This window comes from Fringilla coelebs, assembly GCF_963513975.1.
Source record: "Fringilla coelebs genome assembly, chromosome: 14".
NCBI classification, from domain to species: Eukaryota; Metazoa; Chordata; class Aves; order Passeriformes; family Fringillidae; genus Fringilla; species Fringilla coelebs.
This window is the reverse complement of record NC_140040.1, coordinates 19842239-19862185: the sequence shown is the minus strand read 5'-3', so window position 1 is coordinate 19862185 and position 19947 is coordinate 19842239. Positions and strand designations below refer to the sequence as shown.

At 42.2% G+C, this 19947-nt stretch overlaps 1 protein-coding gene across 1 annotated transcript in view; it reads right to left on the bottom strand.

The window, feature by feature from the left end:
* Positions 1-276: 276 nt before the first annotated feature.
* Positions 277-19947, bottom strand: part of CMTM4 (CKLF like MARVEL transmembrane domain containing 4) — a gene marked incomplete at its 3' end in the record, with an annotated part of 29073 nt that continues 9402 nt past the window's right edge. The window contains exons 2-4 of the mRNA XM_084214922.1: positions 10470-10646; positions 1296-1394; positions 277-450 (exon numbers count right to left, since the gene is read on the bottom strand). Of these exons, the coding sequence (XP_084071048.1) occupies positions 277-450; positions 1296-1394; positions 10470-10646 (450 nt within the window). The remainder of the gene's footprint in view (positions 451-1295; positions 1395-10469; positions 10647-19947) is intronic.

The following is a 19947-nucleotide window of genomic DNA, read 5'->3' as shown; positions in this document are numbered from 1 at the left end:
AATGACACACTTCAGAACAGACATACATTATATATTCTGGGAGCTATATAATATATGCCCATGTCTGTGTGGAGGCCTTGAGGGGATCTTCCTTTTGAACCACCACCGTTTTCTGCCTCCACGACAGCAGCTTCTGGCTCCACATCTCTGCACACGCGCAGGGCTGGGCATCCTCGCCACCCTCGGATCCACCTTCTCCTCCTTAAATAAAGCAAAACCCTTGTTCCACGAGGGAGCTGAGCGCCGCTTTCCCTGTGGGTGCCGCCGGGGTGGCTCTCACGCGTCCAGGCGCTGGATCTCGGGCCGGTGCACCACCTCCCGGGACTCGCTCCGGGCGCGGATGTAGTCGCTGCTCTGGCGGCCGCTCTGCTGCCGGCTGCTGAGGCGCCAGCGCTGCACGGCCAGCAGCGCGTTGGCAGCGTACACCGCCGTGGCCAGGAAGCCGAACACCTGCGGGCACACACACACCGCCCAGCGCTGAGAACAAGGAAAGCGGCTTCACGGCAAAGCTCCGCTTCCCACGTTATTTGCGCTGACAAATCATCGGGGCCTGGGAAATTATGTTTTTGTTCTCAATGAACTAGAGAATCTGCAGAAGTGGCTAAGATCAATGAGCCCGGAAAACAGAGCTCTCTGACTGCCAACATGACAATTAAATCCTGCAGTGCAGGCCAGTGTAAAGAACCCCCTTGTAAAGAAATCAGCTCTTCATCCAAAAAGCTCATTCATTCCTTGGAGTGCACACAAAAAGTGCCACGTCCAGAGCGTCAGCCTCTATGCTTCTGCAGAACTCACGTGATTTTAAAAACCAGGTTAAAAAGAAAATAAACAAGAAAATAAGAGGTCATCAACTCACACACAAAAGTAATTTGTTTGAACTGACCGTTGTAGATTTAAAACCCTGAAGTGCTACTACACTCACTCCAAAGAACAAAAAATCATCTGCGCTGAGCAAGAACTGAGCAAATTATGCATAAGCAGCTTCAATTTTTTACTTTTTGGCTCTGTCGTTTCCACAGGCTTGCAACATAGAGCACCAAAGAGAAGGCACCAAAGAGAAAAGCGAGTTCAGCTGTAAAGTGTTCTCTGCACGTCTTTTTTCTGCTGCTCTTGCCTCATGCCTTCAGACTAAGCTCCAAGGATGTTAGCACTTGTAAAATAAGAACTATCTCACAGCAAATTGCAAAAGTAGAAATAAATAGTGATGGCAAAGGCAACAGGTGTATTCAATCAATGAGTAAAAGTTAACTTTAATACAAGGTAGGAATTAGATAGAAACAAGTTTAAATTCTTACCACAGCAGCAATTTCTGCTCCAGTTTTATGGTTTAAAGCAGCCAGTACTACAGAGGCAATGAAAAAGAAGAAAGTGCTGAGTCCAGTGTTGACCAGATCCTAAAAAAATAAATTCAGCAGCATTACTAAATGATGATTGTTTGCTTTATGAGCAGTGATGACACAGAAGGCTTGAACAAGAAGTGCAGCAACCCTCTGCCAGTTCCCCTGCAGTCGCCCAGGCGGCCCAGGAAGGCAGAGGCTGTCCCCCAGGAGCAGCAGGAGTGGGAGCTGCAGTCCCAGGGCACCTTGCAGCCCTGGAACACGGCCTCAGCTCGGGCTGCTGCGGGCAGAGCTGTCAGCACAGGGCTCACCCTGCTCAGCAGGGCTGACCCAGCCTGGCTGGCGGCACTGCAGAACCCCTGCTCCTCTCATCCCAGCAGAGCCCCTGCCCTGCCCAACACCAGCCAGGAGCCTTCCCACCCCTTCCTTGAGGCCTGCAGTGAACAAAGCTGCATGTCCTGTGCCCCTTCTGGGAGTAACAGCTGCCAGCAGGGTAAGAACAGAGATTTTTACCTATTTATTGCATAAAACTGATATTTCAAGCAGACATTTTAGAACATACACACTGCAACACACTCAGGGAAAACTGCTTTGCTCCAAGCAAAGAAAAACAACTTGCTCCACACAATTCCTGTCACTGGTGTTCAGATGGCGATGCTGCCGTGCCTCACCTCAAACAGGGCCATTAACATGGCACTGGAACCAGAGGAAGAATTCTGAATGGCAGGTATGTGCACAAGAATGATTACATCAATACAAGACTAACTGAGCGAAAAAATATTCAAAGGTGTAAATAACAGAAGAAACAAAGTCTAGATTCGCTCAGGACAAGGTGTTCAGTGTGTTATCAGGACACCTTTCACATCTGATGTGGATGGACTCTGCATTGTCTGCATGCTCCCACTAAACTGGGGAACACCATTCCCCAACCACAAAGCTACCACAAATGAAGAGGTGAGGTCAGGGTGGAGGGATCAAGAAAGGACAATTCAGCACAAACATCAAATCTGTGAGAAGTGAATACTACCACAGACAGAAGGGATTGACAGAAAACCTTCAAGACTGCTGTGCTACTTACAGGCTTGAGGTAAAGAAAAAAACCCAAAAACCCACACAAAACCCAAAAAAACCCACAAAACCACAGTGAACAAGACAACTCCCACCATATAAAAGCAATCACAACAATTAGAATTTAAAGACAATTTGTTCTACTTGACTCCCTTCTCCCACGTGCAAGGCAGGCTCACTTCCTGTTACAGCTCCTTCACTTTTTCAATTTTTTAAATAATTATTTTATTTTTTCCCCAAAGTGCATCTTGTGAAGTGCAATGAGAAGAGCCCCAGAACATCTCCTTTCCCAGCCACGACCACAGAATGCTGCAGAAAGTAACTGCAGAAATGGAAGGTTCTGGCACTGTGCTACTCACATCAAACAATCTATTTTGAGAGTACTGACTCAGCAACAGCTGGTTATCCAAACTGAGTGTCCAGACTGCACCAGGCATCTCCGTGGCCTGAGCCTCACCTCAAACAGGGACTTTCCCAAGGAATCAGAGGTTCCCATGGCTCACGGCCACTTCCACACTCATACCCAGATGTCACGAGCCCAGTAAGACCCAAACTAATCAAACAGAAAAGAAACAAAAGCAAATTGTGGGTCTTACAAATTCCTACCAATTTTTCACCTGCCTGTGTACAGAGATAGTTCTTCTACCCCTGCTCAAGCTCTCTGAGATAGATGCTACCTGAGACCTAGGACATCAAACAAATCCAAATTCTATTAACTAGCTACAGCAGATTTAATTATATAACCTTTTCTTTGCAGAGATGAAATTTAAACTTTATATAAATAGCAGTATTAGAAAATAAATGGCATTACACAGTTTTTCAAGCGTGCCCCTCTGCAGCTCTGAGTTTACACCTCCAGCTGTGCTCCTGCAGCTGCCAACACGAGCTGTGGTTCTCATCCGCATGAACCTTTTTCCCACTAGAGGGGAAATCTCACTGTATCTGCAACAGACCCAGCTTCAACACTTCCACCAAGTTACTGTGTAAATATATGTGTGTCACCAAGAATGGGGAAACTAAATATTGAGGAGAGGGCAGCCCCTGGGTAATTAAAAAAATAGAAATGAATTCAACTCAAGGTCAAGTTGTATATTTTACTACCAGAGTACATCTGGCACCTACGGGAAGGACCTGCAGAACACAGACAAAATCCCAGAAGAAATAATTCAGAAGAATTTAGTAATTACTGCAGCAAGCTCAAGAGGTGCTGCCATCACCAAAAATAGGGACAAGAATCACTTCTGCACTCCTTTGGACTCATGGACACGACAGGTGGTAATCTTACCTTTGCAAGGGACACTGGAATGCTGCACCCTGTTCCACTATCCACATTTTTAAAAGGATGTTGAAAAATTGGACAGGATACAGAGAAGAGCCTCAGAAGTTATTGAAAGGAGGAGAAAATTTCTCACAGTATGAATCAAAAGAACCTAAACTGCTTTGAATATTAAAAAGATTGAGCTGTGTACAGGAAGACTCCAGTGTTCAAACAATTAAAAACACTGGTTGTTTTAAAAGCTTATCATCAGAAAGCCAACAAAACTGACAGCAAAACAAAACCAACAGCTGCCAAGTTAAGGTAGAAGTCATATTCAAAATGAAGCTAATTTTAACTTTAGGAGACCTAACCACCAGAACTAACAGCTGAAGATGTATTTAATGTTCTACCCTTTCACTTCATCTAATCCAGGTTTTGATTTTTCAGACACACACACACACATTTTGTACTTCCTTAGTACCATACTTAAAGACTACATGATGGTCTATGATTTCTGGGGTCAGATGTACTCATTAATTAATCCTGCTGACATCTGAGGTTTGGAATCTGTCATCCTGGGGACCTTTCCAAAGGAGCACAGTGTAAGCAAGAGGGCCAGGCCTGCCCACAACATGACACACTGACCACCTAGCTCCATGCTACAAATGGACCGGAAGGTTTCTTCCAAGCTGCAAAATAAAAAATCCTGCTGAAATTAAACTGCTGATGCCTTTTCTAATGGACTTTGATGTAAGTAAGGCAGCAACTTGTCATCATCACTGGCATTTTATTCTAGTTTAAATTTACAAAGAATATCAAATTCCACACAGAAAATTCAACAATTTAAATCTAAGGAAGTGATTCTATCTTGAAGCTTCAATTTGTTCATCTTTGCAACTCCATTTTCCCTTCTAATACAATTGACAACTGATTCACATTCACATAATAAGGCTGGGTTTTGAAAAACTAAAACAAAAATTATTTTTTACTCCCAGAGCAGACTTTGGAGCTTTAGGAGCAATGACAGCAGCAACACTGTCATATACACATGTAATGGTAACATCACAGATGCAAATAGCAATGGAGGTCCTTAATCCAAAATATGGGAGCTACTACTTAGAGCAGAAAGAAAAGCAAAAAACCTCAATAGTTTTGGGCAAAGTAAGAGGAGAAACAGAAGAAAACAAACTACAGCAAGAAGCAGAGGACACTCCCTAAAATACTGCAAGATTTTTCCACGTAAAAGAAAATGAATAATCGTGACAATAAGAAGAATAAACTAATTGAAAAAAGATGAGCTGCTTCAAATCTGTCCATGATGGAGCTGAAGTTCTTGCTATTATATTTATAGACAAAGTAAAACCACATCACAGAGGTAGAAGAATTTCTGCTGAAATTACAGCAACCTCATGAGACAGTATGCTGTGCCATAAAATACTGTGCAGAGCTGCCATCCACAACAGAATCAAATCTTAGAGCTGAATCAAACCCACTTCAGGCTGCTGCTGCTTCCTTTCTCCTTTGCAAAATAATTCAAGCGAACAAATGACTTCTGGTCACTTGCTAGTTTATTTGCAAGTGATTCTGCTCAGTCCCCAGTGGTCCTGTCAGTCCAAGGGAGAGTATCCAAGGCCGTGGATTTGTGGATTTGCTCTCTGTCCCACTCAGGGGAGGACAAGGCAGAGGAGATGTTGTAACTCATGGATGAAGATGGGCTTATGCCAAGAAAAATATTTCATGCTAGAAGAGGGCAACGCTTTTGTTCTGCTGATTCTGCTGTGAAGGCAGGAAGCCCCATTCCATGATTCTGTAACCACCCCACACTCCTGTTTTTGAGGGTCCAGGCAGGTATAGATCCTGGATTAAAGAGGATGGAAAAGCTGAACTGGTGCTACAAATGAGAGCTCTGTAACAGATGTGGCAACTGCCACCAAGTGACTCCTGAAATCTTCCACCTTGCTGCTCAGCCTTTCAGGCTGGGACATCACCAGGAGCTGCCTCAGAGGCTCCAGGAGCATCCACACGTCTTTATCCACAGCTCCCCACAACCTCACACACGCTTTTAGGGATCATCCAATCGAAATTCCTGCCCTGCCTGTCTATCCTGTACATCATCCTGCACTAGTGCCCAGGCACTCTTTAAAAGGCAGACAGTGCCATATTGCAGCTGAAACTCCTGTAAACAGGGTATGACATTTAAAATGGTGCTTGCTCTTGTCATTTGATTTCTCAAATCCAAAAGTTTACATCTTGATAGAGATTAAAGCGGCTAAACTAATGTACTCTGGAAGCAAAGCCTGCACATTTCAACAGCCTGACTTTGCCACAAAAGGTGACAGAAGTCAGTGGCCTGCTGGTGTCTGATTTATCTTCCACAGAAGACAGAGCTCAAAGTAACATTTTCTTTGCATTTTGTTTAGGTTTGCTGGTTTGTTTGTTTGTCAGGGGAAGGGAGGGGGAGTGGGTTATTAATATTTTTTAATTATTATTTTAATTTTTTTTTTTACAATGACCTTAATTTTTCCTCCAGCCAGTTCTTTATTTGCAAGGTTTGGGAACATCTTCCCTTGCTTCTTCTATATGAAGCTCTCAAGTTGAAGGTTACAAACATACCAGTACTCTAAACCAAGCACCTCTGGTCAAACTCCCAGAATTTTGTTCTGTTATTAAACTCTGTTTGAGTATTTTGCACTACAATTAAAAATGGAAACATGGTTCAACAAGATAAAATCAGTGCTAGGTAGAAAGAAGCAAATCAACCCTATGAGCATTAATTGCCATCTCTTTTTTCCCTGTGTATTTAGAGATACCTAGGTAAACACAAGATACACATAAGCATTGCTTCCCCAATAGAAGAGCCCACGAATAGAAATTTCAGAAAGTTACTGTCACAAAGCAACAGACCACACCTGCAATAACTACCAAAATACATGATGTTTCTTCTATTTAAAACTCGAGACTATATTTATTACAGAGTAACATTTACACCATGCAAATGAGAACAGTTCATGAAGAGCTGAGAGAAAATTAATTCTTACAATTGTTTTTAAACTTATAAAATGTTTATTTTTATCCTTCATAGGTACTGCTATTTTGAGAGCAGTAAGAATAAAGGTCAAGGATGACTGACTTAATTTTTCATTCAACAGCTAAGGAAAGCAAAATTTTTTTTCAAAACAGAAGGGGAAAAATGAATTAAAAATATAAATAAAAATCAAGATTGCCCTGTGAAGGACTTTGAGCTATAGCTTTGTAATTATACAGAGGCAAGGCTGGCACAGGATAGTTTTGTCATTCAGGCACATGACATTTTCTGCCAACTCCTTCAAGTGTCAGTTGCTTTGCTACACGAGGTTTCACTGCTGCAAAAAAAAAAAAAACCAACCAGCTCTGCAGAGATGATGAAATCAGTGTTCAGGCAGCACAGAACTCCCCAGCTGCTCTGTGTGTTCTAACACACACACCTGCGTCCCTGTTTGCTCCCTGGTGCTTCCCTGGGACTGAGTCCAGTGGAACTCTGATTTTGTGCTATGCTCAGTTCTGTGCCTCAGTTCTGAGCTGCTCTAAGCTGAAAAACTGCAGTCAGAACTGGACTCCCAAAAATACACTACCATAACTCCAGTGAGTGCTTCAAGAAAAGAATTTAAAACAAAAAAATCAGTGGTCAAAATGTCTTGGAAGATTTTTTTCCCTACACACTGACAAACAGCTCATTCTACTGGCTGATGATGAAATACACTGGTACTCAGGTCATCAGGTTTCCTTGTCACACAAACTTCCATCCAAGGGACATTGCCAAATTCCAGTGTTCCCAGCTCCCTGGCACCACTGAGGTGTCTCCCTGAGCAGGACAGAGGAACCCAGTCACAGCCCAGCCCTGGGCAGCAACCCCAGGGCAGGATCCCAGTCACACCCCCAGGAGTCCAGCACCTTTCCTGCTCCTGCAGGCCAGCTCACGCTCACCCTTTGGATACCAGACCTTCAGATCTCCCTGTACGTCACATGAGATGCAAATCATGAATTTTAGAAAAAAGAAAAAAGGATAATTTAGGCAAAGACAAAACTACAGCAGAATTCATTAGCTCTCTCTGAAAGCAAACCGAGCTCCTGGTGGAGCAGGAGCTGCCGTGCTCCCCATTCCCCTGGGCCACTCCTGTCTCCCTGCAGAATGGGCTCCCTTTGAGCTGAGACATAAAGGAAATGGAAATTTTCACTGACAGGTTCCCCAGCTTTTGCATTTTTGCATAATATTGATAGTGCTGCACAACACAGACAGGGGACTGTTCTTTCATCTTGCTGGAACAAACCAGCCTCTCTCCAACACACCCAGACAAGGCTCTTTTCTGCCCTCACCAGCTCCATGGTTCTTGCATGTTTACCTCAGGAAAATATGAAAATGACTGGCAAGTCTCTAATTAGTATCAAAACAAATATCTTTTCCCAAAAGGCTAAAAAGATAAATTTTTTTAAAATTTAGCACCTTTGCATATCTGTTGGATCCTAGTCCATACTCATCCACATTTCAATCCAGCCAGGAACAAGGGACATCTGCCAATATCAACAACACATTGGAAAGAATTCTAATTTTAAGAAACTTTTAAAGGAAACAATCCTGTGTTGGACAGTAGCAGTTGATGGCCAGGTACTTTCTATTACATAGGATCCTTTGAAAGCAAATATTTTCAATGGTTCCTAGGAAGAAGTGGTATTTTTAAAGAAAGATTTCTTCCCAAATTTAAGTTGATTAAATTCCTTCAAGCACTGCAACAGCCTCTTCTTCTCACACAGCTTCTAAAAGCAATGCTTGAGACTTTCCATGAGGGAAATATGCATTATAAAGTCATATATATTTTTAAAAGCATTTATCTTGATGACTTTATACATAAGCAGGAGTGACTTCCTCCAAAGGCACTCAGGGATGTGAAGGACTGTTGTTCAGAAAGCAACTCCTGTAGTAACTCTGTCATATACAGAGGCTGCAAAAGTATAAAAATAACCATCAAAACACAGGGAAGTAATAAATATTGAAAGAGGCAAATAATGTACGAACATACATTTAAATTGCAAAAAATAAAATGCCAAAAAAAGCAAAAAGAAAAAAAAAGTCAGCCAGAACCCTACATTCTTAAATTTCTTACTAACTTGGCCAAAGTAATGTCCCACAGGTGTTTTATCAGCAAGCTTTGATCTCACACTCTGTACTTGCAGGAGCAGAAACAGCTGTAGAATCACAGAATGGTCCCAAACACTCTGAATACTGAAGGTAATCTCTCACTCCTGTCAGAGAAACAGTCCCAACTGTTTGTTAAGATCAAATAATCAGAAATAAAAATCAAACATAATCAGATTGCTGAAATCTGTAAGAAACACCAGGAAGTAGGATGGTCTCATCAGTTCATGGGAGACACAAGCTGCCGGTTCCCTTCTCACTTCTGGAGAGCTCTGGCACAAGGATGGGAGAAGCATTTCATCTCCAGCACACAACTAACAGAAGGAGCCTTGGGACACCACGGCAGACTCCTCCTGCCTCTGGATGTGGCAGTGTGAGCTGCAGCAAAGCACTGCAGGGTACTCCAGGTGCCCTTTGGCTGATCTCCAACCCGCTCACATCGCTCCAGTGCCATTTAGGCAGGGGCTGCAGAGCGTGACCACTGCTCAAAAACTGAAATGCCTTTATAAAACAAAACAAAGAAATCCCAAAGCACAACTGGTTGGATTTTTAACCCCAGCCCCTTCCCCAAAATATCTCCTAATAGATGCTATGAAGGCACAATTGATGCCACCACAAAGGGATAATTTCTGGACAGCTCAGCCACACAACACCTTACCTATCTACCAAGCACTCCTAAAAGGAGATCATCAACTAACTATGCAGCCCCAGGGTAGAAAGGATCACCTAATTCCATGTTCCAGTCTCAATTTAACCAAGTCATTTAGGCTGAGAAACAAAGCAAACTGCTAATAAATTACGTTGTAATTTATTTTTTTTTAAATCACACAGAAGCCTAAAAACCTCTGGGACTCTGACAGTACTTGCAAAATTACTGTTATAACACAGAACAATTGTATCTGTACTGTCTAAAGAAGTTGGTATAAATATTGCCCTTGAAGCTGACAGATCTTTTGCTAGAGTGACTTAACATGTTGATTTTGTGACCTGTGTTTATGCAACCCAGTCTGAAAGTTTAACTCAGAATACAGCAGGAAAATAGAGACACGTACAAAAGGAATGTGCACTGGCAGCAGTTCTCTTCCTAAAACTCCTCATATCTGAGAACACGTTAAGCATTGCCAGTCAATGTTTAATAGTTAGGTGTGTAGGCAATACAAAACACCCAATTTTCACAGAAAGCACTTAATTTTCTACACTACTGCCCAATGATTGTATCAGTCTATGTAAGGAAATACATGTAGCAAATTTGTCCTAATATAAAAAACCCCCAGGTTAAGAGAAACAGCAGGCTGCTGTAAATACAGCATCTGTCAAAGTTAAATAACTACAGGCTGCATTTTTATCCACTTCACCCACAAAGCCTAACTGCTGGCATTAAGCAGGAAGTTTGTCCTCCCAAAGACAATCTACCAGAACACGATTTTAGTTCTATTAGTGCAGTTTAATCTTGCCACATTTCACAGCTCATTCTGCTGCTAGCATTCCAAATAAATGTAAGTAAAATGTATATTTCACTCAGCATAAAGAACACTCATACACAATACTAAACAACAGGAGAAAGCAAAGAGCAAAGACCAAACTTAAACCAGATCGGCAGCTATTTTTAACACGGCGAGGATTCAAATGAACTTACAGTAAGATTCCAGTTGATCTGGGGTATTCTTGTGTGAAGGTTGAGACTGAACAAAAGCAGGAGAGCCCCGGTGACCACCAGAGCACTGCAGCTGACGAACTCAAAGAAATACAGGCCCTCGCAAGGGGAGCATTCCATGATGGTCTCTATGCAGATGAACGCGGTCAGCGCCAAGAGCTGGGAAGAAAAACAAGTGGGGGAAAAAAAAATAAATAGATTTCCACATTTTGAAAGTAGCCACAAGTATTCCTGAAATTTCCATTGGGAACATGATCGGTTTGCACTCAGGAATGTGTGATTTTAGTTTACAACAGGGCACTGTGTAGGGAGCAAAAACAAAAGCAAAGTAATGTAAGATTTTCTGGATTTGTGCCATTCAACAAAGAACACTTGAGCACAATTACAAGGACTCTAACATCAAAATGACCAAGACACTCCAAAAAGCATGAAACCCTTGCAGGCCACTGGCTTAACATGCAAACAGCACCTCAAACATTTTATTGCATTTTTACTCATTATACACTATTCCAAAACTAGAAGATGGAGTGCATTTGTCAACCTCAAGCACAATTACAGAGTATTAATGCTGTGTGATTGTGAAAGACAATGTCAATAAAGATTATTACTTAAAATTCACTACCAATTGAGATCTAAATCAATTTAAAATAGAACAGATTCAGGATTTCTACCAGTCTCCAAAAATGCCTGCCTTTTTCACATTTATCATCATCAGCACACTATATTTCATATAAAAACATATTTTATCATTCCCTTATAGCACAATAAAACAAGCAGCTAAGAGATGAAGGAAAATCCCTGCTGCTGCAATCACAAACATGGAACTGGGATAATGACAGGTCACTCTAAATTCAGAGGATGCACTGGAAGAGTTAACACACGTGCACTCTGAGTTCAACAAGAGCTGAATTCACCATTTAGGATAAAACCCTAACACTCGCTGTACTTGTAAATAAAGTCTGTCTGCCCAGTGGACAAAACTGAAATATCTCCCCCCCAGAGGCCAGTACCAGCCAGCAGGGACAGCTGCCACCACCATGGGACACCACTGGCACCCCACGGGCACACAGCTCTCACACCACGCTGAAGCAGTTGCATGGATGGTTTTGGGGTTTTTTTGTTGTTTTGTTGGGGTTTCTGCATTTTCCAGGACAAGCAAGGAAGGCCTTAAGAATGTTTTGCTTTGGTTTTCAGGACAACCACCCCCATCCACCCACTGACATTTTTTAGAAAGAATTCTCTTCTTGCTGTGCCACAAAATTCTATCGAGGCTGCAGTAAGCACTTCAATCTGAGGATGAGGAACTAAGGGAGATTCTTTCCTCAGAGACAAATATTCAACAATCTTCTAAGCTTATGTTTTGCACAAACATAAGCTTAGAAGATTGACAGAGGCCAGGATAAAAACCGATTTCTGCTAAATCCTTCTTTGCCAATTTCAGTGTTTTGCAGATACTCTTCCTTCAAGCACTCTTTATGCTTCATCCATTGGTTTGTCTTCGCCTCCCACAACAAAATTGCAAAATGAAGAAAGAGGATTTTGAAAGAAGTAACCAAGAAAGCATTTTTGCCACTAACATGAGCAGTAATTCTAAGAAAAGGACAATACCCCTCATGCACATTTGCCACTTACTTCGGAATAAAACAGAAAATGTGAATTTAAAATCAGATTAAAACTCAACCAAACTACTTTAATTAAAAAACTCACACTTGGTTGGAAAGCCTCTCACAGTTCACTTAGCACATGTTCATTAAAGACAGCAGATGCCACACTAATTTTTGTCAGCTAACAGAGCAGGCCAATTCACATCAAACAAATTCTCAATGGATACTCAGTGATTAAACACTTCAGATTTTATCTATGACATTGAATAGCTTCAGAAAGAAAGATCATGCGTGAAATGGAATATTCAGAATCAAAGCAGAATCAAAGTCAAACTATGATTTCAGCAATGACACACATACCAAAAAAATTACTGTCCAGACAAAGCCTCATTTTAAAGTATTAGCATGTAATGAAGTTCATCTTCTCTGTAAACACAAGCCTCAAAACTGAAGATGACACTGAATGCAATTTTATAAAAAGCTTAAAAAACCAATCTTTGCTCTTTCAAGAGGGACCAACATCACACATTAATGCTAAATGTTAGCCAGCAAAATTTCTACTTCTAGATTCTCCAGTATAATAAAGTTTCTATTTTTCTTGACACTATTTTTAATATATTATGACACTTGTAATTTTTTTTTTTTTTAAGATAAGGTTCTGCAATATTCTCTAGAAATACTGCAGTACAAGCCCCAAATATTAGGTTCATTTGAACAACTCTGAACTGTGCCACCAACATTAGGCTGAAGGAGCCAAAATCTCTGGCACATCAGGTGCTGCACTGGGCAACAACTCTGGGGTTTTGCTGATAAACTTTTACTCTGACTCTTCTCCACACCAGGCAGCATTGCTTCTTCAAGGCCAGCACACCCATCTTGGCTGGCAAAGCTCAAAAGAGACCAAAGAGTTTCCTGCATGCCCCATTAGAAATTAATTATGTACTGAAGAGACACTTGGAGCAATGAACTCCAATAATCCTGTGTTACTTATATATTCCCAAGCCCAGAATTAATAAACTCCAGAGCAACTCTACATTTAGATTTCATTTTATCCCTTAAGAAACTATAAACCTGTGACACACTCTTATAAGAAAAAAAGCCTTAGCTGTGTACACTTAGGCCTGACTTAACCCAAAGCATTTCAACTGCAAGTAAAGATGTGCCATCAGTTCAGGATGTGCAGCAGCAGCGGCCTGGGGTGTGGCAGCCCAAGTCTACTGATAAATTCATCAGAGAGGCTGGGAGAAAACCTCAGCTGCTTCCCTGTCTGATGGAGGGACATAGGAAAAGGACAATAGTCCCATACACACTGTTTATTTCTATCTCTTTGGTACTTGAAATAGTTTACAACTAGATCTGTTAGCATTTTTCTTGCAATAAAAATATATGTTCCCCTTCTCAGAGACTGTCCATGGTGCCAGTGCGACAGATACTCCCTCCTGCCACTCCTGTCTCACAGCAAAGCCATGACAAAACATGAAATCCACATTATTCACTTCATCAGAAAAAAAGCTGTCCCACAGAAACTTCCTTTTTCCTGATCACAATAGAAATCTCAATCCTCAATACAAAAGACATTCTCTTTAAAACATCAGGATAATCTTGTCTTCCCACACATTTATAAACTTGCCAGAAGCATCCTCCCAACTTGTAGTTACAAGTTATATGAAACTTCAATAAAACACACGTACTATCACTTTCACTGGCCATTCACCCAGAAAGGAATCTAATTTTGTTTTCAATAAAAAAGCAAACTACTCAGAATACAAGAAATGAAAGTAAAATACACAAGGTTGATTCCACAGCCCCATGACTTACTCAGAGATCTTCAAAGTGTTGTGCAAATGCTGCCACATGAACCAAAGCTGCTTCTCAAAGGCTCATCCAGCGAGAGGGTTCGTTAAAAAGGCCCAACCATGTGCTAACATTCATTATCCTTGTGGTTTTTAATTGATGGAATAAGTAACTGATGAGGCAGGGTACCCAAATGAAGCTGTGAATTAACAGGGAACAGCCCTGGCTGGCAGGGCTGTGAGGCACAGCGAGTCCTTGGCTCTGCCTGCTGCCACCGCTCACAGCCCAGACAGAACTGCTGCCTTGCCCTTCCATGCTGACTACACACTCTCCTGGGAAGAGGAAGCAAGGATCAAGAGCCTCCAAGGCTCCTGGGAAGCCTCCATGCTCCATCCAAGTTTGCACTGCTCCAGGTGACTGACACACGAAGCTGCAGAGGAAAAACCCAAGTCCCCAACTGCTACAGCTCAGTCCTTGCTGTGTAGCACTCAAAACCCAGGATCCTGCTTCTGCCTCCCACAACTGCAGTTCCAAGACTAGCTAAAAAACCCAGAAAACCAGGGGAACAGCACAGTATCAGAGCACAGGTCTTGGCCAACAAAATACACCGGGACATTTGTCCAACACAGGAGGGAACCCCCACTTCCAGATCACACATCTTTTCATAGTTTAGGGTGATGAGATTTGACAAGTTTTTCCACAAGCAAAAGTTTCAAGGCTGGTTTACCAAGGAAAAATGAGAAGTTGAATGTGGTGGAAATCTCCTCTTACATGAATTACTGCTCTCCCCCACAAATAACACAGCTACAGCTTTCTTGGGCCGAGGCAAGAGAGAAAGTTTTCTCTGATGGACAAAACAAACCTTTCCATCTATTTTATTCTGCACCAAGTACTTGGAGACTTTTCTATTCCACTGTAATTCATCCAACACCCTAAAATTTGTATAGACCTCTTTTACTACTAATCCTTCTCTTTTTTTAGCAGTCGCTTTTGGTTTCTCTTCTACTTCCACTCTTCTTAGAGTAAGTACAGTGAATATTGCAGTAAAATGCAACTTTGTCATGACAGAAACATCTGCTAATTCTGGATGCTCAGGTCAATGCAGAGGTATCCCAGCTGCAGTAACACCTTTCTCTTGTTAGGATCTGGTGTACAAAGCAGGCTCAGAAGGGATGAGCTGTGCTCAGATGAGCTGAGGAAAGGTCTGGCTCTGGCAGCTCCCTTGCTGTGACAGAGCATCCCTGCCCTGCATCCCCCACCTGCCACCACCACACCTCACAGGCAGGAGGAAAAAGCCCCAAGCAGAGGGTTAAACAAGGGATGTGCTTCCCAGTAATGCCATTTTGTGCTTTTAGCCCAGAATGAAGTGACAAGTGTTACTGCCCAGAGCAGCTCCATGGAGCCACCACGAATTCCTGGGAGAGCCCCTGCTCCCGGATCCAATGTCCTTGGAGTCAGCCACAGCAGCCTCCCACCATTACTGCAATCCATCTCCACTTTCCTGCAAAAGGAGAAGGGCCCTTAATGAAGAAATCATCTGCTTTTGGGCTATGTAAATGGCTCATATTTACATCACTTTCTTGGCAGCACAGGCACATCAGACATAAAACACTGTATTTCCCAAAATGGAGAAGACCTGCTGTGACAGGTACCAACGCTGAAAAAGAACTTTTAGGAGGCTGCTAATGGCGTATTTTTCCTGTCAGAATATGTTGTGTTATATTTTTGAGGAAAATAATCAAAGAACTTTGCACTAAAAATAAAAAAAAAAGACAGTTCTGCAATGAAAACAAAGTAAAAAATGACTTTTCCTGTTTATCTAAAACATCACCACAGAAAGCCTTATTGTGCGGTTAAATGACATAATTACGCATGATTTCCAAAAAACCACAAAATGGTCAGCATTTTTTCTGCCTGAAAAATACCCACAGAATTTTAGTAAGAATGTCACACTAGCAAGACATTTTTATATCCAGACTGTTTAAATTAATGGTACAGCAGAATACACATGCACAAAATAGGGAGGAATATATTGCTTTTACACCGCCTAAAGTATCTGAAGACTTTGAACTTTCTGGAATTAAAATCTAGATTTATTGTCCTCATTTCCTTGGCCCAGCAGTCCCAACTTTATGCATGAAACGAAGTGGGTCTCATTCCTTGCAAAGCACATGAATTTCCCACATCTGAAACAGCTGGCACAGATATGAATATTTGGGATCATATGGCTCAAACACAGTCCTGCTCCTCCAGCAGGAAACCATCTTTTACCCTAAGCAAAAAATGACTGATTTCCCTCCTGCTCTGCATCCTCAAGACTCCATGAAAAGTGTTATTAACTCTGCTAAGAGGCTGCAAGGGGCCTTAAATCACAAAGTAGCATTAAAATTTCCCTGCAAGATGGAAGGTTTAGGAAAACAACACTTACCAGAGAGGGAAGCTTAAGCACCACCAGTGATTCAGCACCCTGGGTAAACTAAACTGTGCTCTAATGGCACAAACAATCAAACCAACCCAGAGAAATTCAACCAGGCCTCCCAATTCACCTCTGATCTGGTTTTGCTGGTGATGGTAGAAATAAAAGCAGAAAATATGAGTTCCAGATCATCACTGCACCTCTAGTGTTCCACGCGGAGCTGCAAAGTTTTCATTATTTCTTAGTTCACTTTTGGCTGTGATGTGGCAAAACTCCAGTGCATTAAATATTGTGGAATCTTTACTAAATAAGCTGATCTTTTGCCACTTCCAGCATTTTTCTATAACCCTAAGATTCAGCTACTGCTGACTTCCCCTTCTCAATTTAGGCAGAAGACCAATTCTAAATACAGAACATATTGCTGAGGCCTGAAACATTTTGATGGTGTATTAGGAGAAAGGGTCATATTTAAGACTGAGGGTAATCAACACTCAAAATCAACAACAGAATGATGTTTTTTTCAAAGCATTATGGCATCAAAACTAAGGCTTATTCTAAAAAAAAATGAATTGAACTACAGTGAAGATAAGAAATTCTCAACTGGCTAAACCAGATATGCATCAATTTTAAAAGTGAACTTAATCACAGAATCTAGAACAAAAAAAGCTACAGACATGATGTGGTGACTTATTTCCTGCTAACTGCATTAGTACAGTTTTGTTATTGCTTGGAACACTTATACAACAAACATTCTTATCTGCTAGATAAATGCAAAACCAATTCTAGTTCAAGTACCATTAAACACACAGTAGGTTTTGACAGATAAAATAAATATAGTTCTTCCTAAGAAAACAAAAACAATGACCCCCCCCCCCCAAAAAAAAAAATCTGATTTCATGTATTTTAGGTTTTATTCAACAAGCAGTTGACCAAACAAACCACTGAACAGCATCTGAAGCCAAGGCACATAGCAAGGAAGTTTTTGTTTTAGACACATGCCATTTCCCCACTGAAATCTGAATGAGATTCAACCAAACCTTCCAGATTAGACAAAAATGAATGTAGTGTAGACAAAAATGAATGCAGTGTGCCACCTGTCCCATAAACAAAAGCCAATCATATTTTAGCAACCCCACCCTCCAGGAAGGTTCATTTGAAGACCAGAGAGCCATGTTTTAAACAAAACCTAACTGGTTTCTCCCACAAATTCCTCCTCACATGAACCTGCGTCTCCAGTACCCAGAAATTGTAATTCTTGTGTAGCACAAATCAAAATATTTTCATAAGCAACAGGTCCTTCAAGACAATAATGAACAAAATCCCAACACAGAGTCTCATATTTTTAACTTTCCCATTCATATTCTGCATTAATCACTTAATTCCCAAGCAACCCAGCCAAGTGAACAACTCATTAATGGAAAGGTTTATTTTGTATCTACAGTACATGAATTGTGCCAATTGTGACAGTGAGTGTCATCAAACAGGAAAACTAAAGGAGGTAGATAGTTCTTCACCCCTTTTCCACCATATCCCAGTAACTGAGGCTCAATTTTCCCATTCATTGTCTCGTGGTCACTCTGGCAGCACCTGCAAGCAGATTTTGCAGCCGTTCTGATTCGCAAGCCCCACCAGTTGGTGTGCTAAGGATGCTCCCTGGGGCAGGGCAGGTTCCTCAGAGGCAGCTGCAGCCCACCAAGGTCAGGCAGTCACACTCTCTCAAGAAGCCTCAGGGTGCCCCTGCCTGCCCCAGGGAGCAGAGAGGGACCGGCCACCAGCCCAGGGAGCTCAGCACACAAACCACTGCAGGGCGGCCAGACCTCAGAACAGGGCTCCAGGGGGCTGATAAAAACCATAATTGAAGTGCTCACACAACAGTGAGTGGAAATTCTTCAACAGCAGGACTACCCTGCTAGGTTTCTTCAAGTCTAATTTTATCACAATCTGATCAGCATTTGCATTTCACGTTGTTCAACAAGACGGGCAAAAATAGGTCAAAGAAACCATCATACATTTCTTTGGTGCCTCACTGAATGTAATTTTGTATGCACTGAGTCATCTGCATCTTCCTCAGCCACTGCCAGCTGCAAGTAGTGGGGGCAGAAGGCAGAATAAGATATTTTCCCATTAGTCCCATTTGCTGCTACAGTCCTACTCATGCAGGCTTTACCACAATAGTAACATAAAGTAAAAACCGTCTACAGGTAACAAAATGGAGACTAAATCCAGCTTAGCTGCTGCGTTAGCAAGCCTCACTTTCAGGCACCAAAGCAGGGAAAGAAAACCTTCCTTAAAAATCACTGCCAAATCCTGTTGGTCTTACAGACTAATTTAATATCTAGTGTCACTGAAGTCAGCAGAGTCACCAGTTTTGTACCAGCATTCATGAGTTGTCAGTAACACCTGTGAGGGTCACTCCCAGTACAGCTCCCACCTTTCCCTCCCCAGCCTCCCAGCAAGGGTGCAGGGCCCTCTCCACTCTCCTTCTTGGCACTTTCCATTAAGTCAAGCTGTAAGGACACAGAGCTTATCATATCTTTGCAATTTAAACAAAATGGGCAGATATAACTGCCCTGTTCTTGTCTTGGGGCTGCACACACACACTCTGCTGGAATACAGGACATTACTGAGATCCTGCTCGTGTGATTTTTAAATAAAGTACAAACAATCCCTATTGCTTCACTCATGAGAATTCTCTGTTCAGCTTTTAAAAAAGAAAAAGATCAATACTTCTGAACTGGCTTCATGTTCCCATCCATGTTCACAGGCCAGCCTGTACTGAAAACCTGGCTAGTCAGAACAACATTAAAACACAGTACTGTAAATCTGGTAACAAACAGATAAATTAAGTAATTTATTAGCTTTAAGAAGTAAAGGTATAATTATAAAATTTGTCAAGTATCTGGTCTGCACAGCCTCTAGTTTAACTAGCCTATTTGGCTATTTTAAAAAGTGAAAGTTCTATTTCATCACTATCAGAATCTGCCTGTATCCTTTAAAATCCTGTTTAATCCCAACTATGAGTAAACATCAAACATCCCACAAATACTAAGAGAAGAAAGGAATTTTAATGAGGAAACAGTCAAGAACTTAAAGTAGTCCTACAGAATCCATTGAAGTTTTTTGGGTTTGTTTTTGTTTAAAGGAAATGGTGCAAAATGTCCCTGCAATCCCAACGTTCCCAAGACTGTAACCCGAAGGCCCCCTTAGATGCCATGCCATAAAAGGCAAAAAGAGTCCAGACATCCTGGTGAAGGAGAACATTAAAACAAGAGATGTGGCCAGGACATGCAGAGCCCTGCCAGCTGCACTGGGGAACGCAGGAGCGGCTGAGCTGGTCAGGCTGGCTGACACAGGGGTGCAGGACAGGCTGACACAGGGCTGCAGGACAGGCTGACACAGGGCTGCAGGACAGGCTGACACAGGGCTGCAGGACAGACTGACACAGGGGTGCAGGACAGGCTGACACAGGGCTGCAGGACAGGCTGACACAGGGGTGCAGGACAGGCTGACACAGGGGTGCAGGACAGACTGACACAGGGGTGCAGGACAGAGTGACACAGGGGGTGCAGGACAGACTGACACAGGGGTGCAGGACAGAGTGACACAGGGGGTGCAGGACAGGCTGACACAGGGGTGCAGGACAGAG